At 40.4% G+C, this 25,826-nt stretch overlaps 1 protein-coding gene across 1 annotated transcript in view; it reads left to right on the forward strand.

The window, feature by feature from the left end:
* pard3ba (par-3 family cell polarity regulator beta a) overlaps positions 1–25,826 on the forward strand; it is a 126,683-nt gene that overhangs the window by 95,191 nt on the left and 5,666 nt on the right. The window contains exons 22-23 of the mRNA XM_088013764.1: positions 2,462–2,573; positions 18,366–18,442. Coding sequence (XP_087869890.1) covers positions 2,462–2,573; positions 18,366–18,442 — 189 coding nt within the window. The remainder of the gene's footprint in view (positions 1–2,461; positions 2,574–18,365; positions 18,443–25,826) is intronic.

Genomic DNA, 25,826 nt, shown 5'->3' on the forward strand with positions numbered 1-25,826 from the left:
AACTAAACTTTCCACCTAGATCTTTGGCTACATCTCTTTGTTAAAAGGCTGAATTTATGACATGCAAGCAAAACAAATGTCACATTGTGAGAGAGGAATTTCTTCTTTGAATTGTTATTGAAATAAATAATTTTTTAATGATATTCTTATTTATTAAAGAAAAAATTTGCAGATGGGTGACTGGACACACCAGATGCACTCATTCAGCCATCAGTGCTTCTTCACAAACCTCAGCCACCTCCAAAATCACTCCTCACTAACGTTTTATCCAGAATCAGGCTCTGTCCTCAGCCATTAATATGATAATATTTGCCGTTGTCAGTGATGGAGGCCGCGGCATAATGAGATAATTACAGTGTTGTTTCATTTGGAGAGCGACACGAGCGCTCAATCAAAATGGCAGACCTAATTACGAGCCCAGGGATTGGCTAATGGGATCGTTGGAAGACGGGTGGCGTCGAGGAAAAAAAAGGAAAAGAAAAACAAGACAACCTGCATCTATTCTCTGAATATATTTGTTTGTGTGCAGGTGATACTGGTTGGTAAATTTAGCAGATAAATGAGACAAAAGCTTTGTTTTTATGTTTAGGTTTTTGTGCCAGGCTGATGACTGTCGGTATGCAGCAGAAAAATCTGCACAGGCGTTTCACTGCAGCACAGAAACTTTAGAGAGTTGCCCCCTCTTGGCAGAATATCAGGGCCGAGTTTTGTGCCAGCAGATACACACACACACACACACACACACACACAGATTTGTGCAGCATGGGAACAACACTTGGAATATAAACATAGTGGCTCAGAAGTTTGAGTGACTCAGCCCGTCCGTCCCCAGTGAGACGGCTGGAAGACGGGCTGCATGGAGTGAGAGTACGTGCGCATGATGAGAAGCACGTCCTCACCGAGTGTCCCGCATACCAAATGAGCTCACGTCCAGATACACACTTTTATACAACCTTGAGATTGTAGTCGTGCAGAAAAACACACTCTCGCGCAGATTTGTTAATTAAAGACAGGGTCGCCGGAGAGACTTAAGCATGTAGGCGATGTACTTCGCTAATGAAGCTCTGTCTGCCTCACGCCTCAGCTCTTCCTCCCCACTGGTCAATATCTGCCAGACTATTGGAAGTGAGGTTTGGTGTTTATCAGGCGGCATAAAGCCTCCCTGATTGGTTGTTTTGGGTTTTACAGACTTTGTTCTTGATTTGGAAAGTTTGTTGTTTAAATGTTTGTTCTGATTGATTCAGTTCAAGTATTTTATTTGTTTCAAGTTATAGAGAATCCAGTTTGATTCCAGTGTAATACAGTCAGATTCAGATCCATTTACAGTCAAGTTGAATCAATACAGTAAAATTTACTTGACTTTTTAATGTTGTGCTGAAATGATTAATTGCATTGTGATGAATTGATTATTGAAATAACCTACTGAGTAATTAATTAATTAACTGGAGTATACATACTCAAAAATGGCCAATTCCTAAAAGAACAGCATACTGAGCCCAAACTCTACAGGAATATATGTTTTGCATTTAAGATTAAAAAGAAACTTAATGAATATGTTTTTCCTAAAACTCCTCAGGTGGCATCTGTTTCAGCTTCACCTGGATCAATTTCTGCAACAAAAAAAGAAATTGAATTACTTGTTTCTTTGTAAACAAATAATTTTAATGTCTTAATGCATTTCTAATATTGTTTAAAAAAGGCATAAATGACAAATCTGCAGACTGTGCCTATTTAATCAGATTAATCACCAAAATTAAATAATGAGTTGTAACCCTACTTTCTATAGAAAAGAACACAGAGGACAAAACATTTAATGACAGAAATAATTGCAAACAACTTCTGAGAGCAAATTATTGGTGTTGGAGTCGGCCGCCATTTTTCCCTCAGACACCAGTAAACCCAGATCAGAGACTGGGATTGTGTTCGCTCAGGTGTGTGATGTTTGTCGATGGCTTTGTGTGTTCGTGTGTGTTCATTCCCACCCTGGTTTATGCTTGTACTCTCAGGTGTGTGAAGCTTATCCAGCATTAAGGTCCAGTGAGCATGATGGTGATGTTTCTCTTTAAGTTTTGTCCCCATTCTGTCCTGTTCCCATCACTCTACACCAGTACTTCCTGTTTTTTAGGGTTTTATGTATGTATTTATTTATTTATTTGTGTTAGCCTAGTCTGACTGGAGTGGTTTTAGTGTTTATTTGCTACTGTTTCTTTTCCATTTTCTCCACCGGGTTTTCTGTCAGGTGTAGAAATTTCTCTTCAGGCTGTCCTCTGAATATTCTCCCTTCCTGTGCTGTCAGCAGCTGCTGCAGCTGGGATAGACAACTTGTCAATGTAATGAAAGTTTAAGCCTCATATGCTTCCTCTTTGACCTGTTTTTACTCTTTAACTCCAGCCTTCAAGTCTTAATTAATCATCTCCTCTTGCGTCTGCCTAATTGTGATGTTGCCTCCTTCTCTCCTCAGCGATCAGCGGATCCAGGGATTGCGTAGGGAGTACCAGCAGGCCCGAGCCGCTCCGGCTTACGAAGAGCTGGAGGCGGCGAGACGCAGAGTTCTGGAGCACGACCCAAATCGGGTGAGTTAGCATACTATTTTTTCCTTCCTCAAGCAGCAGTGCACTAAAACGCCAGACTTGCTCGTTGCCTCTCTTAAGCTGCAGAGCTAAGTGTCCCTGAACCGTCATTGATCCAGCCTGAGGAATCATTTGATTTACTTCTTTACACTCGCAAACTCAGCATACTCAGCCTGTGAATCGATAGCCATTTATCACCCATTTTAAACAAGGGTGTTTTTTACGGTCAGCCTAAAGATGCAGAAAATCACACTTTGATCCAATCAGACGCTCTTCATCTAAACCTCAGTGATCTGCAAAGGCATTTCTGCACACCTGGATTCATTTATCTTTTAGTAATCCACCTGAGCACAGACAGATGCAAAGCCATGTGGGAAATATGAGATGGATTTACAGACGGTGTCGCTGATATCCAATCAGCTGACACGACCTGCCTCCAGCTGTGCTCCCCTCCTCACCTGCTGTAGTTAGTGTTTATTGAGCAATGCAGTCCTGTGAATCAGTCTTCATTAGGCCCTCCCAGGCATGGCACAGTTTCTGTCGTTTAGGCCTGCAGGGTTCTGTCACTCAGTACATAACCTCCTGTGCTCCCTGCGTTCCTTTCTCAGTTTGCCTGCGCAGGAACTTTGATGCAATTAAAGCGCAGTGAGTATGCACTGTAGCTTCTGATCGAAATGTTGTTTTTTTGTTGTTTTTTTTCTGTACGACAAGGGGAAAAAAAAAAAAGAGTGGTGTCCATAGTGAGAAGCCTCAGCAGGTTCCTCCCCTGAGGAGCCCGATAATGAAACACTCCTGCTGCAGTCGCACAAACCTGCTCACATTCACGGTGTGAATGGAAACGGTAAAACACTGAGGATAACTGTATATGAGGTAAACAAAAGGAAAAACATGACACCAGAAAGTTTCTGTATTTACATTTTTTTTATTTCCTCTAGAAAAATAACCAGAACTCTATGTAGACATTCACATGTCTACAATCTGTCAAACACTCCCAAATTAGGGACGTTTTTGTTAAGCAAATAGGTTAATAAAAACTGATCACTCATTTTAGCTTATCTATGATAGCAAACAGCTGCAATGAGCTACGGTTAGCATTAGCATTTATTTCAGAAATTTAAAACAAAAACTAAATAATCATCATCAATGTCGACACTAATAATTTGTGAAATAAAATAGTGTTTTGGTTGAAATGTACTCTTCAATTTTTCTGATGCTTCATCACACATTACCCAGGTTTCTCCTCAAACTTGTTTTAAAAAATAAATGGAGGGATATCAGCAGACAAAGTTGAGTTGATCTGACAAAATGTGATAAATTTAGAGTTTGTTTTAAGTTGAACACAAAATAGGACTAACTCTTTATTACATAGGCTATAATAGAGTGAAGCAGAGGGCAGAAGTGGGCTCATTTGTTCATACGCTGAGGGTTGTTCACCTTCAGCTGCCGACAAAGTGGAGCTATCGGTGTTTGATTCAGCAGGATATTACTCCACATTTGCCTATTTCCAGTCTGTGTGTGGTATGAGTGGAGCGTAAATGCAGACCACTTGAGCGAGCTGCTCGCATCGGCCTTGTTTGATCAGGCTTTTAGCCGTCACCTTCCTCGCCACCTCCGCCACACAGCGCTGCTCTTTTATGCTCGCCTGTATCTGCAGCCTTGAAACATAAAAAAAAAAAAAAAAAACTGTTTTCGAAGCTCTCCACACAAGGCCAGGAGTGCCATTCTTCCTCTCAGAGTGTTTTATGTGCGTTTGAAAGGGACGGGTATGTCTACTTTGGCTCCTCTGAGCCAGAAGATAGGGCTAGCTCACTAGAATAAAGAGATAGAAACAAAAGTGGGGATGAAAGGCTATGGGCTCTTTATGTAGGACTCTTCATTTAGCAGTCTGAGATGAGTTGAAGATCTTTGAAAGTGTCACTGTGCTCAGAAGTGACTTCATGTCCCTTTGTTTCCTCCCTCTAACCCCGGATCCTCCTATGTATCTGTCTCCACATCCGTCTCTAATTTGACCCCTCCGCCATGTTTCGCTGTCTGTGGATAGGTCATCCTTGTAATTATGCCAATCACAGAGCAGCACTCACTCTATTTTCTCTATATGCTAATGATAGACTCTCTGTAATGTCTTGATGGCCAATTAAGGCTTGAAAGTACATGGCAAGTTTCATCTCCTTTGTTCCATGAGATGAGTTGGCTGGAACATTTTCCTGCAGACGCCCCATTTCTCAGAAAATGTTGTCCCAGCTTTTTCCTCCAGTCGACTCTATGATTATGCAGTGGTTCCTTTGCTTATTTAGAAGACATACACATTATTTTTGGATTTCACTTTAATGTTATTGTGTAACTAGAAAAGGATATTAACAATGATAAAATCAAAGGTTACCAAGATTATATTTTATGAGCTCAAAATGATTAGCAATGTTTTGTATTTTGCTCTGGCCACTTGCCACCATTAAAGCAATATGGCAATTCATGGCAGACTGTTGTAGTGAACCAGCTTTAGCCTATCAGAGAGCAAGAGAGAGGGTGTGAACAGTGGTAAGACCCTGGACCTGGCTCTGATTGGTTGTCTCTGACAGAGTGGTGTATTTCTGCAGATAGCAGTAAGACCACAGGGAGAAAACATATTGTTTAAAAAAGATACTATAGCTTTAAATTGTTAAAACTGTCACCATGCTGTGACAGTATGAGACGGGCAGGAGGAGGGTCTTAGTGCTGTCAATCATTCTCATGTACCCGCTGTTTACTGTACTAATGGAAGAGAAACAACTTAATGTTACAGGGATTGATCAGCGCCACACAGAGGTGAGTGACATCATTAAGACCTGCCTCCTGGCTCTGATTGGTTGTTTCTATATATATATATATATATATATATATATATATATATATATATATATATATATATATATATATAACAACATAGTGACAGTTTCAACAAATATATAAAATAACATTTTTTGTCACAGTGTTGCATAAGGCAGCTTTAAGTGAAAATACCACAATGTATCACAACATCGATGCAATCACATGGTTTTTAGTAATCAGCTGTTTTTACTAAGGCTGACATAATCAAATGTTTTCCAGTTTAATGTTAGCTACAGGGATGGGCCATAAGTTTCCATACATAGTAGAATGTAAAATGTATATTTCTTTTATATTTCAGATACCCAAAAAGATGCATTTGACAAAAAAGCAAAGAATTAAAATTATACTGATGACTGGATCGGGAAGCAGTCGCATGGTTGCACATGCGACTGCTTTAACAGAAAACACAGAACGAGCATCACACACGATACTGTGGCAAAACTTATTTGCAAGTTTCAGAAAACTGGAAATGTTGCAGATCAACCACAAAGTGGTCCAAGACACAGAGTCCCACAAAAATAAAAACAGTTGTCCAATATAAAATGTTTATTCTTTTGTATGTATGGAAACTTATGGCCCACCCTGTATAAGATTTTATTTAACAGCAAACTCTTACACCTAGGCTGTAGAAATCCTGTTTGTCAGCTTCACATTTGCTCTCTACTTGCAATAATTGGACAAAAAGTGACTTCACAGTGACTAAAATGAATTTCGATAAACCTGCACCGATCTTATAGCAACCAGTTTTAAAAACTGAATGATTTGCATCATGTGAACTTGCATTCTTCACTCCTTATGTAACAGAGTAACACATAAGACATCACCCTGAGCAATACAGCCAACAGCAACTGCACATATGCCACCTTAAATGCCCAGAGAAGTCGCTGAAAACTGCACTTGCAATGACACGTTCAGTCATTAGAAAACATGCACGCAGTGCAGCGCTCACCCAACTCCAGATACAACTCATCATCTGCTACGCAGCTGCTTTTTTTGTACTTGTCTCTAATGTTTTGTGCACGGACATCCATCACCTTGATGATATTTTAATGTCACATCCTCGGGCTGTCTCAATCTCTCCCTCCACCCCCCCTGCATGTCGGCCATCACTTCATAAATAAACCCCCACATCATTAAGTAAACACGCACCCGCCTGTCACCGTGATATATGGCCTACGCGCACACACGTATACGGGCAGTGTGTTAAACTGTGCAGGGCGCATCATGAACACAAGCCAAAGCCCCCCAATGATGTTTTTCTCTCTGTGCCCACAGTCCTAATGAACCCCCAGTTATTCATCTGTGACTGAAACAACTCCAGAGTGGAAATAAAAGTCAGAAATCTGGGAACTGTCTATGGTATTGGTGTTGATATAGTTAGTTTACCTTTTTATCCCGGTGACAGGCCATCACTGCTTTTATCTGACAGGTTCAGGTTGACTCATAAAGGATTCAGGCACTCTGGCAGGCCAGTCCTGCTGGAGGATTTGCCAGAGAAGTGATGGTGTCTTGTGGAAATCTGCAGAGATGGACAGAAGTGGAAGCAGAGAAATTATACTAAAAAAAAAACTACAATAATATTAGCGGAGAACTGTCAATTATTTTAGTAATCGGTTTTTCAGACGATTAAGCAGTTAAAAAACTTGGCACATTCTGATTTTTTTTTATTTAACTTTTTTTAAACCATATTAAAAAAGATGCAGATAAATAATTCAATTCCTTTTTTAAATAAACATTTTATATTATCTCTTGTTGTACACTTGATAATTCACAGATTGATTTTTGCATTAAGGAAAAGAGGTTTAATAGAGCTTTTCTTATTTTTTTTTTAGTTTAAACCAGTGAAGCTAACCTTATGCCATTTGAGATGGCATGCTCAAAAAAGTAGAGACTTGTTTGAGTCCCTATACTCCAATTAACCATTAATCGATTACTAAATTAGTTTATAATTATTTCTATAATTGATTATTTGTTTCAGCTCAAAAGGATATTAACTTTTTTTTGTTTTTACAAACATTTGAATAGAAGAACACCAACAAAACTATAAAATGGACAAACCTATTTCACTCTACTCAGCTCCATGGCTGAAGCTCTGCCTCCGTAGATAAAGAGCATAAACTATGGCCTCCTGCCAGAACTAACATTTCATTTAGGATGAAGCAGTAAACATCATCGTTCTGGCGATGGCTGATTGTGACGTTGGCTACGAGCCACAAAACGGTCTGATTAACCAAAACACTCTCTCGCTCACACACAGAGAATTACCCTCAAGCTTTAAACAATAATCCAAATGAGGGTTGTCATGTCTGCTTTTTATTCACACGGATGGACGCATGTGTTATCCTGCACCTGATCCCCGTGTTGATGCAAACAGGCAGCAACCGTCGGAAAAACGAGCTGGTAACATCAGTTCGGCGTGGATGTTAATATTCAGACAGATTTTCCTTTGTCTGCAGCTTGTAAGCCACATTTAGGTCGTTCTTGTGCCTCTGCTCCCCTGCTGGCTTGACTGTCAGTCAAAGACACACATCGGCCCGAGCACGCACACTCCTCTTTCTTTTGATTTCTCTTGATAGCAAAAAATGGCATCACAGCTCTAACAAAACAAACTGCTGATATTCTGCAAGTTGAAGGCAAATATTCTAATTGTCAACATTAAAATTTTTGAATATTGTTTTTATGACACCAAAGTTAAATATATAGAGAAGTAACAAGAACAAGAACATTCCCATCAATTCATTATCAACTTTCTCCAAAGAAAAGTTGCAAAATGTCAATTTTCCTCAGTGAGTGGGAGGCAGAGATGCTAGTTTGTGCATATTGAAGAAGGTGAGGAAGAGCTAGCAGCTGCTCTGGGGGTGTTTCTCTGAGGGAGGCAGCACTAATGTCATCCTAATGTTTGTGTTAATCAGGGTAGCATATGCCCCTCGTGAGCGCACTATGCATTGAAGGATGCACCTGCAGCAGGCGCTCCATGTTTTCTTCACTGTCCTTCTCTCTCTCCTGGCTGAGAAAGTTGGATAAAAATCCTGCGTAGTACTTTTCTAAGCAATTGTCAGTGTGCAGTCAACCAGAAACACACAAGTGAGTTTAGTGTATAAATCGAACAAGGCACACATATTTAGTCCTATTCTTGTTTTATAACAAGACTTTTACGAGGTGGCACACCACAAACGCATAAAAACACATCCCAAACAGAGCAACACACACAGTGTTGATCAAAAAGGGCTTTCAACCTCAGCTCTGACCAAACTGAAGCCGCTTTCAAAGTTCATTTCACTGCAGGAGGCTGCAGCCAAATGCACGCCGACACATCACGCACAGTTTCCCTTTGGAGGAAAACCTCCTAATTCACCAATTACAACCAATTCAGTCTGATTCTAGGCTCCAGATTGCTCTCGTACAGTTGAACCCGGCCCTTCTTGCACTTTCTCTGTTTTCACCCACTGGAAAAACCTGAACCCTGTTCTGATTAAAGGCTCGTTGTCCCTAGGCTGCTATTCTGGTCTATAAAATTGCACAGTTCAAGCCACAAGTTAGTGTTTAGCTCATTCTTCCCAGAATAGCCCAAAGAAAACAACAGTGTGATCAGCTACGGGAACACTGGCCCTGCTAATGTAGAGAGGAAGGATAATTATGAAGTGAAAGTCTCGCTGCAGAGATTATCCCTAAACATTAGGTATTTATTCTGGTATTCAGACTTCATTTCATTCTTTCTCCATTCAGGTGAGATAATTCCTCGCTCTGCATTGCAAATGTAATTGCGTCTTGCACCAATACCTTGAAACATTCCCGAGTTAAGGCATTATCTGGAAATGATTGCTCATGAATATTCTCAAAACAAATTGATTTATTCTTAAAAGCGAGTGAAATTGCCTCGTACCATTTGGGTATTGTTTGCCGATCAAACGCCTTTAAACTCGTGCCAGCGTGCCAAGTTTCATCTCGGAGAGAAAACAGGAGCTTTTGTCAGCTGGAAATAAGTCAATTGATTCAATTCAGGACTCCTTCCACAGCCGAATAAAGAGACAAAATATGCCATGAAATGTCCCAAAGCACTCATGTAGTTTTATCTTTTTCTTTTGTAAACCTACATGCTCAATTATAAATGGACAAAAGCATCAATACTTTGGAGGAAATCGATAAAATTACAGACAAAGGCAATGCAGTCTGGCTGTAGTCTTTTTAACACAATTTTCAACATCTTATTATCCAAAAATGGAGCACAGAGGTAGTAGCTCCTAGAGGGAAACCTGACATCCCAGAGGGTTTCTGCTTATTCTAGGGATTCCCCTGCTAGAAAGGACATGCAGTCCTTCATTAATGCAAACATGGTCCTAAATCCCTCAGTCCAGTTTTTGCTTCTTCCTACCAAAAATCCAAAGGAAGACACTGCAACGTCTTCAATGGAGAAAAGACTGAGTTTTAACAAGTGTTGATGCCGATAAAGACAAAGGTCATGGCTTGAAGATGCAAATAGAAACGCATGATATCAGAAAAAGCAAAAACCCCGAGGTCCACCACATCTACTCCTTGAGATCCTGTCTTCGAGCACTAATAGGTATGGATTGGTTACTGGTTTCATACCACCATATAAAATAGTCAGTTTCAAAACTACAAAAATTATACGTCGTATTGTTCCTACAGTATCGCTTGTGTTGCTGCAGTATTATGACGATGTGGGAATACTACGGCAAACGTAAGATTGACAACTTGGTCGGAAGAACATTGCTCTATGTAAAAAATGTGCTTACGAACAGCAGCAGCTAGAGAAGTCGACATTATTAGCTAAATTCAAGGTGAAGTTTATGTTGTCTGAATAATTAATGTAATAATTAATAATGTAATGTAATAATAATTACATAATAATGTAATGTAATAATTAATGAATAATTATGTACCAACAATCAAGTAGTCAAGAACTAATGCTGGAGGGGATGACATTCCAGCATCGCACATGTGATCTCAACGCAGCTTCTAAAGACGAAGTTGAGGGACTATATGTAGAGATTATGGTGATGGGCTAACATAAAACTTTAGTTAAATTAACTCATTTATCCTAATAGTTTTTTGAGAACAGCAGTGTTTCTGGTAGCAAGAGGTCAATCACCTATGCATTCACATCAAAATATTCTAAAGAAAATAATTTCATACCGGTCCATGCCTGAGCACCACAAACGGGCTCAAACTCGGTGCAACCCTGGTAGAGTTCACTTGCACCAGGAACAAGCTTGGTACCAAGAGTTTGAACACACTTGCTTCAATTATACATTTCATATTAGGTTTTTAGTCAAAATATGACTTCTTTCACTCCTATTAGTTAAAAACCAGCAAGAACATCCCAGTTTTACATCTCTACCAACCGCTACAAAGAGTTTTCCCACACACGGGCCCCACCTTTCTTCCTCTCCACTTTTAGCAAAGTCACAATGAGGGATTCTAACCACGGACTCCTCCTCTCTGTCCTTGCCTCTCCAGCTCAGCCCAGAGGCTTTGTATTCCCCTCCCTTGTTTTAAGTCTCTTCATTCTGATGCTGTGCAGCACCCAGCTGATTTTTCCCCCCCTTTCACTGTTCTCCATCTGGGCCAACAGAGGCCTTCAGGGACTTATTTGGTGTCTGTCTTTATTCCCACAGCTTGTCTCTGGCCTACGGGCAAACTGCAGAGTGTGATCTTTCTGCAAGCTGATAGAAATCTCCCCATTCACCTCCTCACTTATGCTTGTTCTCTGCTAAGATTTCGCTTTGCTACAAATGGATTCATGAGCATCTTAAACCACATCTGCTCAGTATGCCTGTTTTTACGTCAAATATAAAGAACCAGAAGCCCTGTTCATTGATCGTCTCTTTGCCCTTCTATAAATACTAGCTTGACCATTTTTTTTAATCAGAAAAGCCAAATATTGCCTTTGTTATTTCCTCAAACTGGCTTTTAAATGGAGTGACTGGAACAATAAGCAGGCCTCTTTATCACACAGAGGAGGAAAGCAATTGTTAGACAAATCTGGGATTTTCTCATCTGGCTGTGCTTCATAAAGAAAAGCACTGCCAGCAGTCAGCTTTGAGGCAAAGAAACCTCCTGGGCCAAAAGGCTACAGGGCTGGCAAACATCTGCAAGTGGCGCATCCTGCAAAAGGAAGATCCATTGTTCCAAGTTAAGATACCAGAAGGACTTGAAGTGAGTTGTCCTTGAGGTAGAGATTTCCACTCTGTAGCCTATAATGTGAGAAAACTCAAAGTGGCAACCAAACCAAATGGGATACAGTGGCTTGTATTCAACCACCTTGAACTTTTACCCATTTTTATGTTAAAATAATAAACTTTAAAGTCTTTTATTTAGATTTTATTTGTTTACTTGTTGCAAGGGTGTTTTTCATCTACAGGCCTTGTCACAGTTAGTGGAGTTAAATACTGGGAATAAAACCGGTGAGGCTGCAGCGATTTGAAACTAAGGCAGAGGTTCACTTTCCACTAAGCGTAGTGCTAGAAACGGCAGTCATTAGCTGCGCTCCCATTACAAATGAATTACAAAACGTTATCGATATTCTGCTAAAGTTGAAAAAATACAATTTAACAACTGTAGTGCATCTTCTTCTTTATGGTTTGCGCCAGTAGTAACATAGGTGCAAAAAAAACAATTTTTGGAAAATAAAAATTGGTTCATTATTTTTGAAATAAACCAATTTCGATACAACCAAAAGAAAAAACACCTCATTCTTTAGCCAAAACTTATCAAAAACAAGTTTTTTCAAAATTGCTGTTTCTATTAAGCAAATTTATTTTCGAAATGTCAAATTGCACTATTTGGTCAAAGAAAGTACAGCAAGTGTTCAGATGAGAATTTGTTTTAAGTCATTTTCACAAATGCTCTCCATCCGATCTGACTGAGCTGTTTTGCAAAGACGAATTGTCAAACACTTTTTATTTGGAAAGCTGGTAGAGACACTGCTTAACAATTTATCCTCTACTTTATGTTGATCTGCCACATAAAATCCCAATAAAAGAGACTGAGGTTGAGTGGTTGTAAAAAGGAACAAAGTGAAAAACTTGAGCAGTTACTAATACTTCTGCAAGGCAAGAGAGTTGAGATTGAGCTACTGAAGTTGGACTTCCATCAAAGTACCTCTGGGTCAAACGGGTCAAGCTAAACATATTCTGGTAGCTCAAGGTGGTGGATTCACTGCTGCTGCTGGTTATGATATGCAAATGTTCTTGTCCTATGAATAAAAAGAGGAGAAAACGGCATATTTAGCCTCCAGATGGCAGAAACGAGAAGCATTTTTCTACCATCAACGATTAAATCACACATTTGTTAAAGATAAACTGAAACCACTTGAGTGTCTTGCGTCCACACAACACGACACACCTACTGGGGCTTGAACAACAAGACCTCTGGCAGGCGTTTTGGGATGTTATTACAACAAACAGTGGGGGGAGGCAAACAGACCCACAGAGAAAGACAGGAACAGGGAGACAAACTCAGCAAATAAACAGCGCCGCATGGTCACTGCCATGGTCGCACACATGTAGATTCATGAGACCTGGGTATGCAGTGACTAAGGTTGCATCATAAGCTGCTAACAATCAGAGCAACCCCAAGAGAGCACAGCTGTTTCATCAGCTGAATGCGGAGATGAATAGCTCAGTTAAAGGATGTTATTTCGAACGGCTGCTTGAACAAATCAAATGTTCTCTTTGGCTGCACAGCGACGGTTTCCCTGTTTACGTTGTCCACTCAAACAATGGGGTAGGAAAAAAAACACTATTTTTTCCTCCAACGACTTTTCTAAACATATTGAATTTATTTGGACTTTTATTTAAACAACTTCAGACAGAGAGGAGAGTTTATGGAGCCGTTGTGAGTTTACATTTATCGATTTCAATACTTGCATGTAGAGAATAAACCACAGAGACACACATGGACGTGCATCCAGCCAAAACCTCAACACGACTGCTATAAAATGTGAAAATCTTTCCTGAGGTCTGGAGTTTAGACCTAAACAAACACTAACAATGAGGATAATTACCAGTAGATTGGCCTATTACCAAAATAGACTGCTTAGAGTGTGTGTGTAACCCTCATTCCCCCTTCTGTGTGTGTGTGTGTGTGTGTGTGTATATGTTTACCATCTGCTGCTAACGAGCTCGGAGTGAGCCGGGTCCAGGTGTGGGTGTTTAGTGTACACTGGAGGGCAAGTAAGCCTCCTGTTTGAGATACACACTCACAGGCTCTTAATTCAACATAATCTGGTACGCCAACAAACTAGACTTGACTAAACTGTGAGTGACTCTTTGACCTTTCTTATTAAAACTTGATCAGTCGGTTTCCGTGGCAACAAGCTGCCTCACAGGAGCATGAAACATCCTATTTTATACAAGTTTGTCCAAACTGCCTCCTCAGATTTGGCAGTAATGACCGAGATAGCCGTGGAAGAAAGATTTTTGCAGTCCAGACCTTCAGATCTCCTCTAAAAATGCTTAAAACTTGTTCAAACACCTAATATACCTTAATATGCATAAACATGGTCAGAAACAATGTTAGCTCCACTGCAAAGCTAATATTTACAGTCTTACCTCAGTTCTTGGAGGTACAGCCATATTTGTTACTCTGAGGATGTTTTAGTTGATTTTAATGTGATGACAAGAAAGTTGACTTGGTCAATTTGAATGTTGATGATTTTTCTGCTGATGCTGAATATCATTAGTTGCCTCCTTCTGTAAAAAGAGTCTCAGCCTCACATATTATTTTACTTGGATAAATGAAGAATACAATCACTTAAAAATCCTACATACGAAGATGAAACGGTGTTGAATTTGTCTGACATTTTAAGGTTTATTTTCAGTTTAAAAATGCTGCAGGTATGCAACAAAGTGCCTCCATATTTCAAACAGTGGCAGTAGCACTTAGCATAACTGTGGCTCACTGCTTCTTGTGTTGTTTTCCCCCCTGTGAGAATGCCAAATATTTACAACTCCTGTCAGTTTTCCCGTCTGTGCCAGCTCACTTCTGTTCTTCCTGTTTCGTTCCATCTCCTCTCATGATGGGGACGAGTCTGCACAATTTCTTCCCAGCAATCTTTAGGGAGGGGGGTGGATTGATATCGCATGGCTTGCGCTTCATGGTGCCAGTCGGATGCGTGGCGGGTGTGCGGAGGTTGCCAATAGGAGGTGGGCATGGGGGGTACCGGGCGGAGGCTCCACACGCTTAATTAGCATCCAAGATGGATGGATGGATGGCGGTACAGGAGGCTAATTATGCCATTTGAACAGAATCGACGGCACTAAACGCCTTACCGTCAAAGCATTTGGACTCTTTCGCAACTTATTGTATATACAGGCGCCGCTAGAAGGGCTCTAAGAAATTCATTTCCCTGGCAATACTTCGTGATGAATGCGACAGCTGTGGCGCCAGAGCTGGCAGCTTCAGCACGTGTCATCTGGCCCTGTCAAGGCCAAGTTTTTTCTAATTTGAAAAAATGGGAAAGTGACATTCTGCTCATTCACACTCGCACACATGCCAAGCATTCTGTCAGCAGAGCTGGCAGCTGGTGAATCGCGGTGCATCGAGTGACTCGACACAATCATGCACTTGAGAAGAGAGGAGACTCGCTTTCGACTTTGAGTTCAGTTTCTGTTCCATGATAAGAAGTGATTAAAACCTGCTGATTGTGAGGAATCCATGCAGACAGATGTGAACTCAAAGTGTTTTACCATGTGATGCTCAGGAAATTCTCCATCATTTGTGTGCTCTCACTCTGCTAAGTAGCATCTGCAGAAGACATTACGTCCATAACTAGAAAACCAACAGAGGAATGTCATCAGGTTCAGGGTGAGGACGTGGAATCACTTTCTACGTGAGAAACAGTCGAGTTTGTCCTGCTGCTATTTACTCCAGGGGTGTTCAAAGTTTGTCACCTGGGTCAAGAAAATGAAAAAATTTAAAATCACAGCGACTCTTTTTGTGATTTCAAACGTTTTTTTTCTTTTTAATTATTATTATGATTATAATTTTTTTTTGCTTGCTTTCCTGTATTAAGAAAGGCATCTTGTTTTCAAACTCTTGGGCTTGATTGAACAAATTTACTCTTAGTTATAAGAACAGGATTTGCTTCAAAACGTTTGCTGTATTTAGCAAAGTTTAATAAATAAATCAAATTAATTTCTTTAGCCATTGGCCACAGTGCTGCAGACAAAAACAACAAATAATAATTCGAACTAAGCAAAAATAGAAGCATAAAAGAAGGCCCAACAAATTAATCTCACATTGTAGCCAGTGAAAATGTGTTTTAAGAAGTGGCTTAAAAACATCGAGTTGAAGCCCATCTTTAAAAGCTTTGTAGTTAAAAATCTCTGGGTAGACATGATTCTATTATGAAAGCTTGGTTATCAAAAATGTAACACTTTTGTACTTTATCCATTGTAAAATGATTGCCGGTAATAATTTTATCGTGATTACAAATTCTAAAACAATCGTCATCTGTATCATCCACCTGTGCTGGTTGAGCCAAATATGTATCACTCTTGAATTGCATTTGGGGGCCACACAAAATCAGTCCCAGAGCCACAAATGGCCCCCGATCTGCAATTTAGGCACCCCTGATCTACTCGCCTCTCTCTTCAGCTGCATTTTCAATCCAACCAGGATGAATTTCACATTGCCATAGCGAGAATGAGGCTTTTCAGTGTGTGTTTGTGTGTGTCTGTGTGTGTGTGTGGGTGGGTGTGTTTTGGTACGCCACAGAAGCATTTTCAAGGCACATGATTTGCCACTGAAGCTGACTAATTTAGGGGAAATGGCCGTCTATATGACGGACATCCATAATTTGTGTGTGCGTGGACCTATGGCTGCAGGCTAATATGGTAATACAATCAATGGACAAAGAATTTCAATCATTCCATATAAAGCAACATTTCCTCCTGTCCTCATCACTCTCCTGGTATTACCTCTCACTCAGCCGCGTGATGCATAGAAGATTTATTACTCTGCTTCCTGCAATACATAAAGAAACACATAAGAGGTCTTCCACCTGAGTCCCTGCTTCTCCCAGGGAGTAATGCCCCTTTTATGCATCTCTTTCCATAATGGCCCCCATGTCGCTCTCACACAGACTCCTATCCAAAGAGGGAGTGCTCACCTCCTAACATGATGCTAAAGCTGCACACAGACATGCAGACTACCCTAATGTTGGCGTAAACACACCACACACAAACCCAGAGCCTCTCCAGTAAACAGAGCAGCAGCTCTGATGTGCTCTTACTTCCTGGCTGCCATTCAGAGACATTAGAGCTGCCTACATTATACAGACATGCTAATGATATCTGGTAATGTGGCACTGCTGCATTGACATGCAGAATGGGTTTGACTGCAGGCCGCTGGTCCTTCATAGATTTATTGTTCTGTGTGTGATATTGAACACTGGGATTTAGGGATGCACAACTTGTCAATATTAACATTGGTATTTTTTTAACATATGTTATTATGATAAGCAACTGGAGGTTTTGCAAGATTAAACAAACTTGAATAAATATATATCCTACCAGACACCAGCCTCAAGCAGTCATTTGTAACTCCAATAATACACATACTTACTATTAAAATACTTATTAAAAGTCAGTGCAAATGATGCAAGGACATGTTTCCTTTTGTCAGCGTATTTCCAATGGCACTGGGATTAACTTTTGGTTCAGACAAATACGGAAACTGCAGCATATGCACTTGTAAAATCTGCGCTAAATTATTCCGCTTTAGTTGTCAATGCTGGTGACTTTTAAAGTTTTTGTTTCATTTAAGAAAAGGTATTTTTAGTTTTCCCAAGCATAATTAATCTTGTGCTTGTTAGATGGAAATTACAATCTAACGCTGCTATATTTTTATGACTTGTGTTTTTAGCATGAATTCAAAAGGCTTTTATATTCTGAACTAATTCTGAGATCAACATGTCCAGTTTTAGTGGTTTAGCATTAAGAATATCTTGGTAGAAATCATGTTTTAGCAATAACATGTAATTTAAACAAGGTTTGGTTATTATTGGGGTCGGTGAGAGCAGTTTGGGCTGACACGGATTGTTCCCAAGAAGGGTACAATGGTTCCTGTCTGTGTGATTGAGTTTAGAGAGCTCGGGCCAGACCCCAATGTCCACTCATGCTTTAGGCACCATTAGTGAGCTGAATTTGATTCAGACGGTGATGGATACAAAGTGGAGGTCAATGAGCGCCACTGTGACATCTGCCCTTTGAGGCTGATCAAACACCAGATGTGCCGCTGCGGTGTGGAACCATCTGTAGGGAGAGCTTAAAGAAAGGAGGGGACTGCTGTGGTTGAGGCCAGATAAATACATTTACACTCTAAATTATTCATACCCCCCTACAGAAATAGATTTAAAATATTTTTTACTTTTAATCAACTTTGAATCGACAATGTTCTTCAACTTAAACTGGATCTGTTTGTGTGCCTTGGATAGACATTTGTTGTGAATTGGTGCTGCCAGTCAGAAGCATATTCAGAAAGGTCATTTTAAATCTAACTCTGCTGGAGGTATGAATAATTATGAGCCAGGTGGCTGATAAAGGGAAAAACATGTTCTTCCCAATAGTTAGCCGTGTGACATGACGGCTGATGTTGCATTTCAGGGATTTTGATTCTCAATTCTTTTTTTTCCCACAAATCCTGCATGGATGTCTGCAGGCGATCCATGCAGACATGCTCTAAATGCTTTCTATGAATGAATTCACTGGACTACTGAAACATTACTGAGGTTAAACATGCAGCCTAAGGACATGAGCTGCTTGAATCCATTAATATAGTTTTTTTTTTCTTTTATTATTTACTCTCTACCTAAATGACTTCCAGGGAGGCAGTTATGGGTTCAGGGCTTCTTTGATTGTTCAGTGTTTAAACAAGGAATCTAACATATCCTGTGTTTGCTCTTAGATGGCACCCAGAGGGGTTGAGTCCCGACCAAGGCACCGGTATGAAGATTTGGAAGGGGATTACAATCCACAACCCAGGTGAGATCATCGTATTTATTCTTTTTATTCCTGCATGTTGGGAAACGTCGCTCCACTTCCTGCCTTTGTCTCTCCCTACGCACGCGCACACACACACACACACACACACACACACACACACACACACACACACACACACACACACACACACAAAGAAGTGTAGACTAATCCTCTTTGGAGCTTATAATTAAATCTGGAGTGTTTGCCTTGGGAGTGTGTACTCATCCCAGGAATAGGACTGATCAGCTCTCCAGAGAGCAGGGTGCAGGCAGGGGGATCTCTCGCCCTTTAACAGGACCGTACCAGTCCCTCTGTTTGTTTTTTTTTACCCGCCATCTTGTCAAAATTATATGGCAAACATGCATCTGTCCAAAGTTGACAACAAACATTCATGTAAGTGTGTGTACACGCGCCGTCACGGCTCGCCTGCGAAGTGGAGCGGCACGATGCGCGCTGAGTGAGAGCAGGAGGCTGAGGAGGGGGGAGAGAGGGGACACCAGGATGGAGAGAAGGAGAGTGAGGGGAAAAGAGAACAGTTATTTCACGGGTTATTGCCCCCCCTGATGTGACAGGCACCAGGGAGCACAGACATCAGCCCTGGGTCGGGGGGAAACAGACAGTGTAGGAAGGAGAAGCAGCAGAGGGAACAGTTTAGTCCTAAATGTGCAGATTTGGATAAACTTCGACACCTCAAAACAAACCAAGACTCTAATTACAACCATTATTCCAGATTTCTGTGAAATTATTGGTCATATTTTCAATTAAAATCGCAAAAATTATTGTATTTTTAAACAGTTTCTCAGGCAATTTATAGCTCTTTGTGAGCGTTGCAAAATCCTACTTGGCATTTATTTCTCTATTGTTTCCGAAATTATTTCCACATCATTAAAAAGTAATCACTAGCTCCATTAGTAAGAGAAACATTACATTGTAAATCCAGAGTGTCATTTCTAGAATATTATCAACAATGGCAGCTATAATATTGTCTGCTTACATGATTAGATGTGCAGATAACAATCAGGTTCTTGTCTTTAGAAGAATCTTTAGCTTGAACTGAACAATTAACGTCCTTCAGCACTTCTTCTCGTTTCTAATGTTCTCTATAGAGATGAATTAATACTTCCAACTCTCATGAGCATAAACACAAGCTGATAGAGGGTTGGATACAAATCTATTCTGGGAATGTTTTCCTTTTCTTTTCAAAGTGAAAGGGGAAAAAACACTGGAGAAAAAGAGAGCAGACACAGCAGAGAATTGAATGCATTTTTCAAAGTGGGGCTGAACTTTGTGCGAAATCCCCCCGGGGGCCGCCATTATTGAAAGCCATTTCCTCTCAAAATGAGTGCGGCTCCACCATTGGCCTGGCTCTCATTAGCATACATTTGGCCTGCCTTTGTGTGGAGCCGGCTGGGGCTGCAGCTGGAGGGTTGGGAGCGAAGGAGGTGAGCGTTGCATGTGTGTGTGTTCGTGCGTGCGTGCGTGTGTGTGTGTGTGCATGGATATAAGAGGAGATGAAGCAAAGCGTCTCACAGATGGGAGCAAACAGGGAGAGGTGGAGAGGAGGAAAGGTACGAGTCAGGAAGATGGCTGCTCACACAGATGTTTGCAAAATTCTTAAAAATTTCCTTTAAAAAATATGTTTTTAGATCTTTTACACAGAGAAATTAATATCATGACCCTGATTAGTGTTTACATTTGTAAACACTTTGCAACAACTTTGTGTTCTTACCATTAACAGAAATTTAAATATCTATTTCTGTATAAGTTTTGTCTTTTATTTCTTGTTTTTTTTTTGGTTTTTTTTAGTATTTTTTGAGTTGTGCATGGGCAGGTTAAAAATTACCAGACCGCAATATGCTAAATGAAGACAATCAAAAAGGGACTGGATAAGTTTAACTTTCATAAGTAGAACCTTGCTTTTTAAGTAAAACAAAAAGGCCAGACTCAAGTTTTACAGAGAGAAAAGAGATCCAGACTTCTCAAATAATGTTAATGTTAAATAAACAGATATGTTTGACATAAGCCAAACACAGCATTCAGAGCAAAGACCTCATAAAACTGGTGGGAATGCTTCTGCTGCAACGCTACTTGGTCAGCTCACCATTGTAGATTCAACCACAAGTTTTAACTTGAAGAAAATATGAACAACTAAAAAATATTAAAGCTGAAGCATAACTGGACCCTACAACATGACGAAGATGCAAAGCTGTTTGAGGATCTAACATACTAAAAAGTCTAAGTCCAAGTCCAGATGTTGATCTCACCGCTTAAAGATGTCTCAGCTAAAAGTGAGAAAGTGGGACAAACTTTTCTTGAATAACTGTCAGCTGCTGGGGTGCTCTAACTTTTTCCTTCAGATATAAAACCCCACTTTTGTTATCTTTTGATTCATAAGTAATATGTTATTATTGCTATTACTTAATGGAGTGCCCTGATGTTGTTCGGATGACTGATATGCTGTCATGTTACTTCAGAGAAAGGATTTAAAGGGTCACAAAGTGGCAAATTTCTGGGTTTACCGAAAGAAATCTAGTTTTGCACGGCTACATTTTGTAATTGTCTTGCAAAATAATATACTCCTGGGAGCATTGCTCTACTATGCTACATTGTAGAAATATAAGAAAAGGATTAGACCTTCAGTAAATTAATTTTTCCCACAAACAGAAAACAGACCTGCAGGCTACAGCATGCAGCCCCTTTATCTGCTTTATTCCTCTGGAAAATATTTCTCATCACATTGTGGCAGCCCAAAGTGTACATGCAATAAATCAGCTTCTGTCTGGCTGTCCCCACATCTCAAATTAAGAAACTTGAAGTAGTTTATTCCAGAGTAGGGAGGTGTGATGGAAAGAAACCTCAGACTTCAGCCTGAAACTGGCTCCTTGGGGCTACTGCACAGCACAGCAGCCAGTAAGTGAAGCTCAAGGCTTGGAAAAGAGGATTTGGAAAGAAAAGCTGGAAGTGGTAACATGGAGAGGTTTGCCCCAGGGAGGGTGAGAGTACTACTTTGGCTCTTACCTCACTCTCCACCGGCCATTAACGCGGGGGTGTAGCTCTGCCTCCGGATAGGCTCTACGCTTTGGGACGCACGCAGAAACACAAGGCCATATGGAGAATATTACCGTCATTATCAATTCAAAGAGGCAGGTCATGGGCGCGGTGACCCAACCCCGGGTTATCCAATCAGAACAACCCCTGACCCATTCCCCTAAGGTGATTGGATTGGGAAGGCAGGCTGGCACCAAGTTGCTGCTGGTCATGGCTGATTATTGGCAGATTAATGCGCAACTGACCTGAAACATGGGATGTGTACCAAAACTGATCTCGATACTGAAATACAAATTGTACATCAAGTAGGTTGGATGTGTCTAATTTCAGAAGACCTCTAGCTAGCACCTCTCTGTTCATATGCGATTACAGTCGATCATTCTGAGGAGGCTCTCATGATTGTTTGTGGAGAGACTGGAATCCTCTGCCCCACCTTATAAAAACCAGGGGCAACTTCTTGATTGTCCACAGCATGCTGAGTAGGCTGTAGTATGTGTACAAGTGTCCCTTAAGGGCTCTTGTCTGACCTTCCTGAATAGCTCAAACTCATTCTTCCCAAGCTTACGGGTACTTGGCTTTCTCCAGCACGTACCGAACACATCAACCTTTCTACTGAGGCTTTAATGAGTTACATCCATGTTAGACACACCTAGAAGTATGAAATAAAAGATATGGTATGTGAATATATACGAATTCAAAACGAACCAGAGTTCACTTCAACTGAACCGAGATCTAGACGGACCAGAGTTTGCTTTTTTTGGACCCCATCAGAGTTTGACTACACATTCATGCTTCCTCAAACGTACCAGACTTCCTAGACAAATGGTTTGATTAAAGCGGACTAAACAAGACTGGTATGAATGCACTCTAAAACTCACACATGCTCATTAAAACTGAACAAGAAAAGGTGGGAAAACAGAGTATAAATTTCAGTTGCAACATTGAGAGGGACGTGTGGGGTAACTTCAGCAAAATATGGATAATTCTTTACCAGATAGACTTTTACTTCACTAAGAACTATCAGTTTCAATATTAAATGATAAAAGCTTCTACTATGTCTCCTCCAGTCTAACTTTTCAAGTCATAGTGCTTGGCAGCACAGGTGTTCAGCCGCATTTATTACAGAAATCTGTTATCATTCTTCCTTCTGTAATATTGTTTGGAGCTCCTGGTGAATTCATAAGATTTTCTCAGGGTCAGCAGAGAAATCATATTGTTGCTGTTCTCATCCCGTCTTTATTAAAGTCCTGCTTCTCACAGCTTCACTGTTTTCCCCACCCTGCTGCTGTCCAGCTGTCCAATGACTCACTCTAAACTAGCCCAACTCGGTTAAAGTTATTATTTCTGCAAGTCATTTAATTCCTCAGGAGCTCAGGCTGCATTATATTGAAAGAATTGTTTGGACTCAGAATGCGGGATAAGTGGCTTAAAAGTCAAAATAATAAAAATAAACGAGCAGCCGAGGAGTTCCTGAGGTTTTATGATTTCCTACGAGGTGTCCTGACCCTTCACTGGTTTTGCTGGCTTTTTATGAAACTGCGGGCAGACGCAGCAATGTTTGAGAAGCTAACACACTTTGTGCTCAGACACAGAAGAATGTAATAGAGTCAGCAGAAGGAAATGAAAGGTTTTAAAGCAGCTCTGTCACATGCACAGCTGAGGCACCAGTGGCTCTACCTGTTTACATTAACTGGGCTTTCTCTGCTTTCTACTGATTCCATCAATCCTTCTGTCTGCATTTCTCCGTCGCTTCTGTTTATGTTTTCCTTAGTCTCTTCTTCACCACCCGTCTCTCCGTCTGTCTCCTAGGGTCTGTGTATGGGAAAATGAAATCGGTGCATCATAAATAAAACAAAAGAGAAACACTTTGAGGCCCGGGCGCTCCCTCCGAGCTCAGTTAGAAATACAAAAACTGTTGTGTAAGAATCGGCATCGCATTCAGTCCACAAATAAAGACGAATTCAAATGTTGTCTTCCTCGTCCAGGAGGAAATGGAAAGCAGCAGCCCTGGACAAACTGAGCTGAATATGTGCAATGACGAGTTCAAAACATCTCGTCCAAAACATTTCCCCATCTGTTTTCATAATCAGCTTCTGACTTGACTGTTTTCCCCTCAACGCAGCATGAGAGCTCTGCTTTTTGCTCCACTTTCCAAAAGGTAAATCTCCTTTTACTGAGGGAACTGATAAAAGATTTAATGCATCATTAAGGAATACATCTTTGGGATAACAGTGCCTTGCAAAGGCATTATTGAACTTTGATATTTTCAATTTTTTTTCTGCGCTGAAACAACAAACATCCATGTGTTTCATTGGGACTTTATGGGATAGAGAAGGGATCAAAAAGTTTACAGTCCAAAGGGAATGTTTAGACTCAGAGCTGATAATGTTTCCCAACAACTCTACATTTTTAGTAAATATCTTAGTAAATGTCATTTTATTTCTATTTTTAGGTTTCAAAGTTCAGCTAAAAGACAATGGATAGTTTATACTTAGCAGTTTTTTCGTGGATAAAACAACCAAGACCTGTATTTGTTGCTATAATTATATCTTAAAACACTATTCAGTTCGTACAGTAGCATTTTGCATGTGTCGCCTTGCACACATGCAAGGTCTTCCACCTGATCCATCTGGTTTGGGAGACTTTGTTGGTCGATTCAATAAAAACCCTATGAAATCCTCTGAGGTTTGTGGTTGGATTGTGAGAAAATGTAGAAAAGTTCAAGAGGAACGAAAACTTCCAAAGCACTGCTGTTAAAATGACTCCCCATCTGTTTCCGTCATCAACTCTTACTCAACTGGTTTCCCTCAACTCGTCATTATTACATGAGAACGAAGCTCCTCGTTGCTCGCTCCGGACGGTGCATCTCATTTAACTGCTTATGCCTTTTTAGTGGCTGTCATTCTGCATTTTTATTCATTGAGAGCAATACATGCATTCACACCAGCAGATTTGAGCAAAATAGATCATTATTATCCATTAAATCTGTGTGGAAACATCGTCGTAGAGCCTGTTATTACTGGTGGCTCCCGTCTCTTCTCACCTTCTCATTTTCTAAACCAGAGCCCCTGCTGTTACCTGCCACCGATACTGTACACACTCCCCGTCGCTGCTCACTATGTAATAGCGCTCAGTGTAAACATGGGCCCATTTAGATGAAGAACGCACGCCAAGGTGAGAGCCAATTTCCAGCGCCGTTGTTGACATAGGCTGGTTTGATTAGCAGAGCTGTCTTGATGGCCGAGGCCACGGTGGCTAATGGTTTTCTCTGCAACACTCAGAGCCTGCACAGTGCTGATTTTAGGGAGACTAGTAAATGCATCAAGCACTAATGAGTATTGTCAACTATCCCTAAACATTTCCACAAAGATTGAGGACCAGTCTCCTCAGATTAGAGGAAAGGTTTGCCACAATTTATTCGTAAAGTCATGCCACCGCAGGGATAAAAACTGTTTGTGCCTCTGCAAACTGTGGCACCGTTTACCCTGAAAACGCTTCAGCTGAAATGTGAAATGCATATGAATGAATATGTGTGGGAGTGTGTGGCAGTGAGGTGCAGCAGCTGGTACTTTTTTCTGCTGAGCAGTTGATATATTTTGCATGCGGTGGGCGTAAGGTGAGCATATAATTGGCAGATGTGCTCACATGTGCATCCATATGTTTTATAATCAGAACTGTAATGAATTCGATGATTAAATGCTATTTAATTGGCATCTGCGTCATTTCTGTGTGTTGCGCTCATTTGTTTAGAGTATGGATGCACCAAAAAGTGTCGGTCGGCTTTTAAAATAATGTAAAATAAGCTGATGTAAAAATAATGGTGCAGCAGAATCAGCAGATTAAACACTGCTGTTTGCCTGTTTTATTAAAATGCCAGCACTAAAAAAAGGTTTGTTTACAAGTATTAACTGTAGTCTTCTCTATATCACATATCTATACTACTAAAACACTCGTTCACTAAGATTGTTACTGGCACTTAAGCAGAAATCATATGAAATAAACACTAAATCTTGGACCAAACACCTGGTGGAAACCACCTGCACTTCCTCTGGTGTCTCATTTAAAGGATTTAATCTATAAGAACAATGTTTCTCAGAAGCTATTGCTTTTTTCTTCTGTGCAATTTAAAATTGATTTTAAGCTCTCCATGTTTTTCTAACACTGATAATGATCTCAGTCTTCTTATTTATGGACTTGCCTTTAATCCTACAAGCTGTCCAGACCCTCAGGAAGTGAGGTCATCTTTTCTTCTAATCTTTCCTGAACACCTGAAGGCAGCTGTTTTAATTGCAAACTGAAACTTTATTATTTTGATTATTTAATTATATTTCATGCT

This window comes from Poecilia mexicana, unplaced genomic scaffold, assembly GCF_051168715.1.
Source record: "Poecilia mexicana isolate PSO_F unplaced genomic scaffold, ASM5116871v1 scaffold_2, whole genome shotgun sequence".
NCBI classification, from domain to species: Eukaryota; Metazoa; Chordata; class Actinopteri; order Cyprinodontiformes; family Poeciliidae; genus Poecilia; species Poecilia mexicana.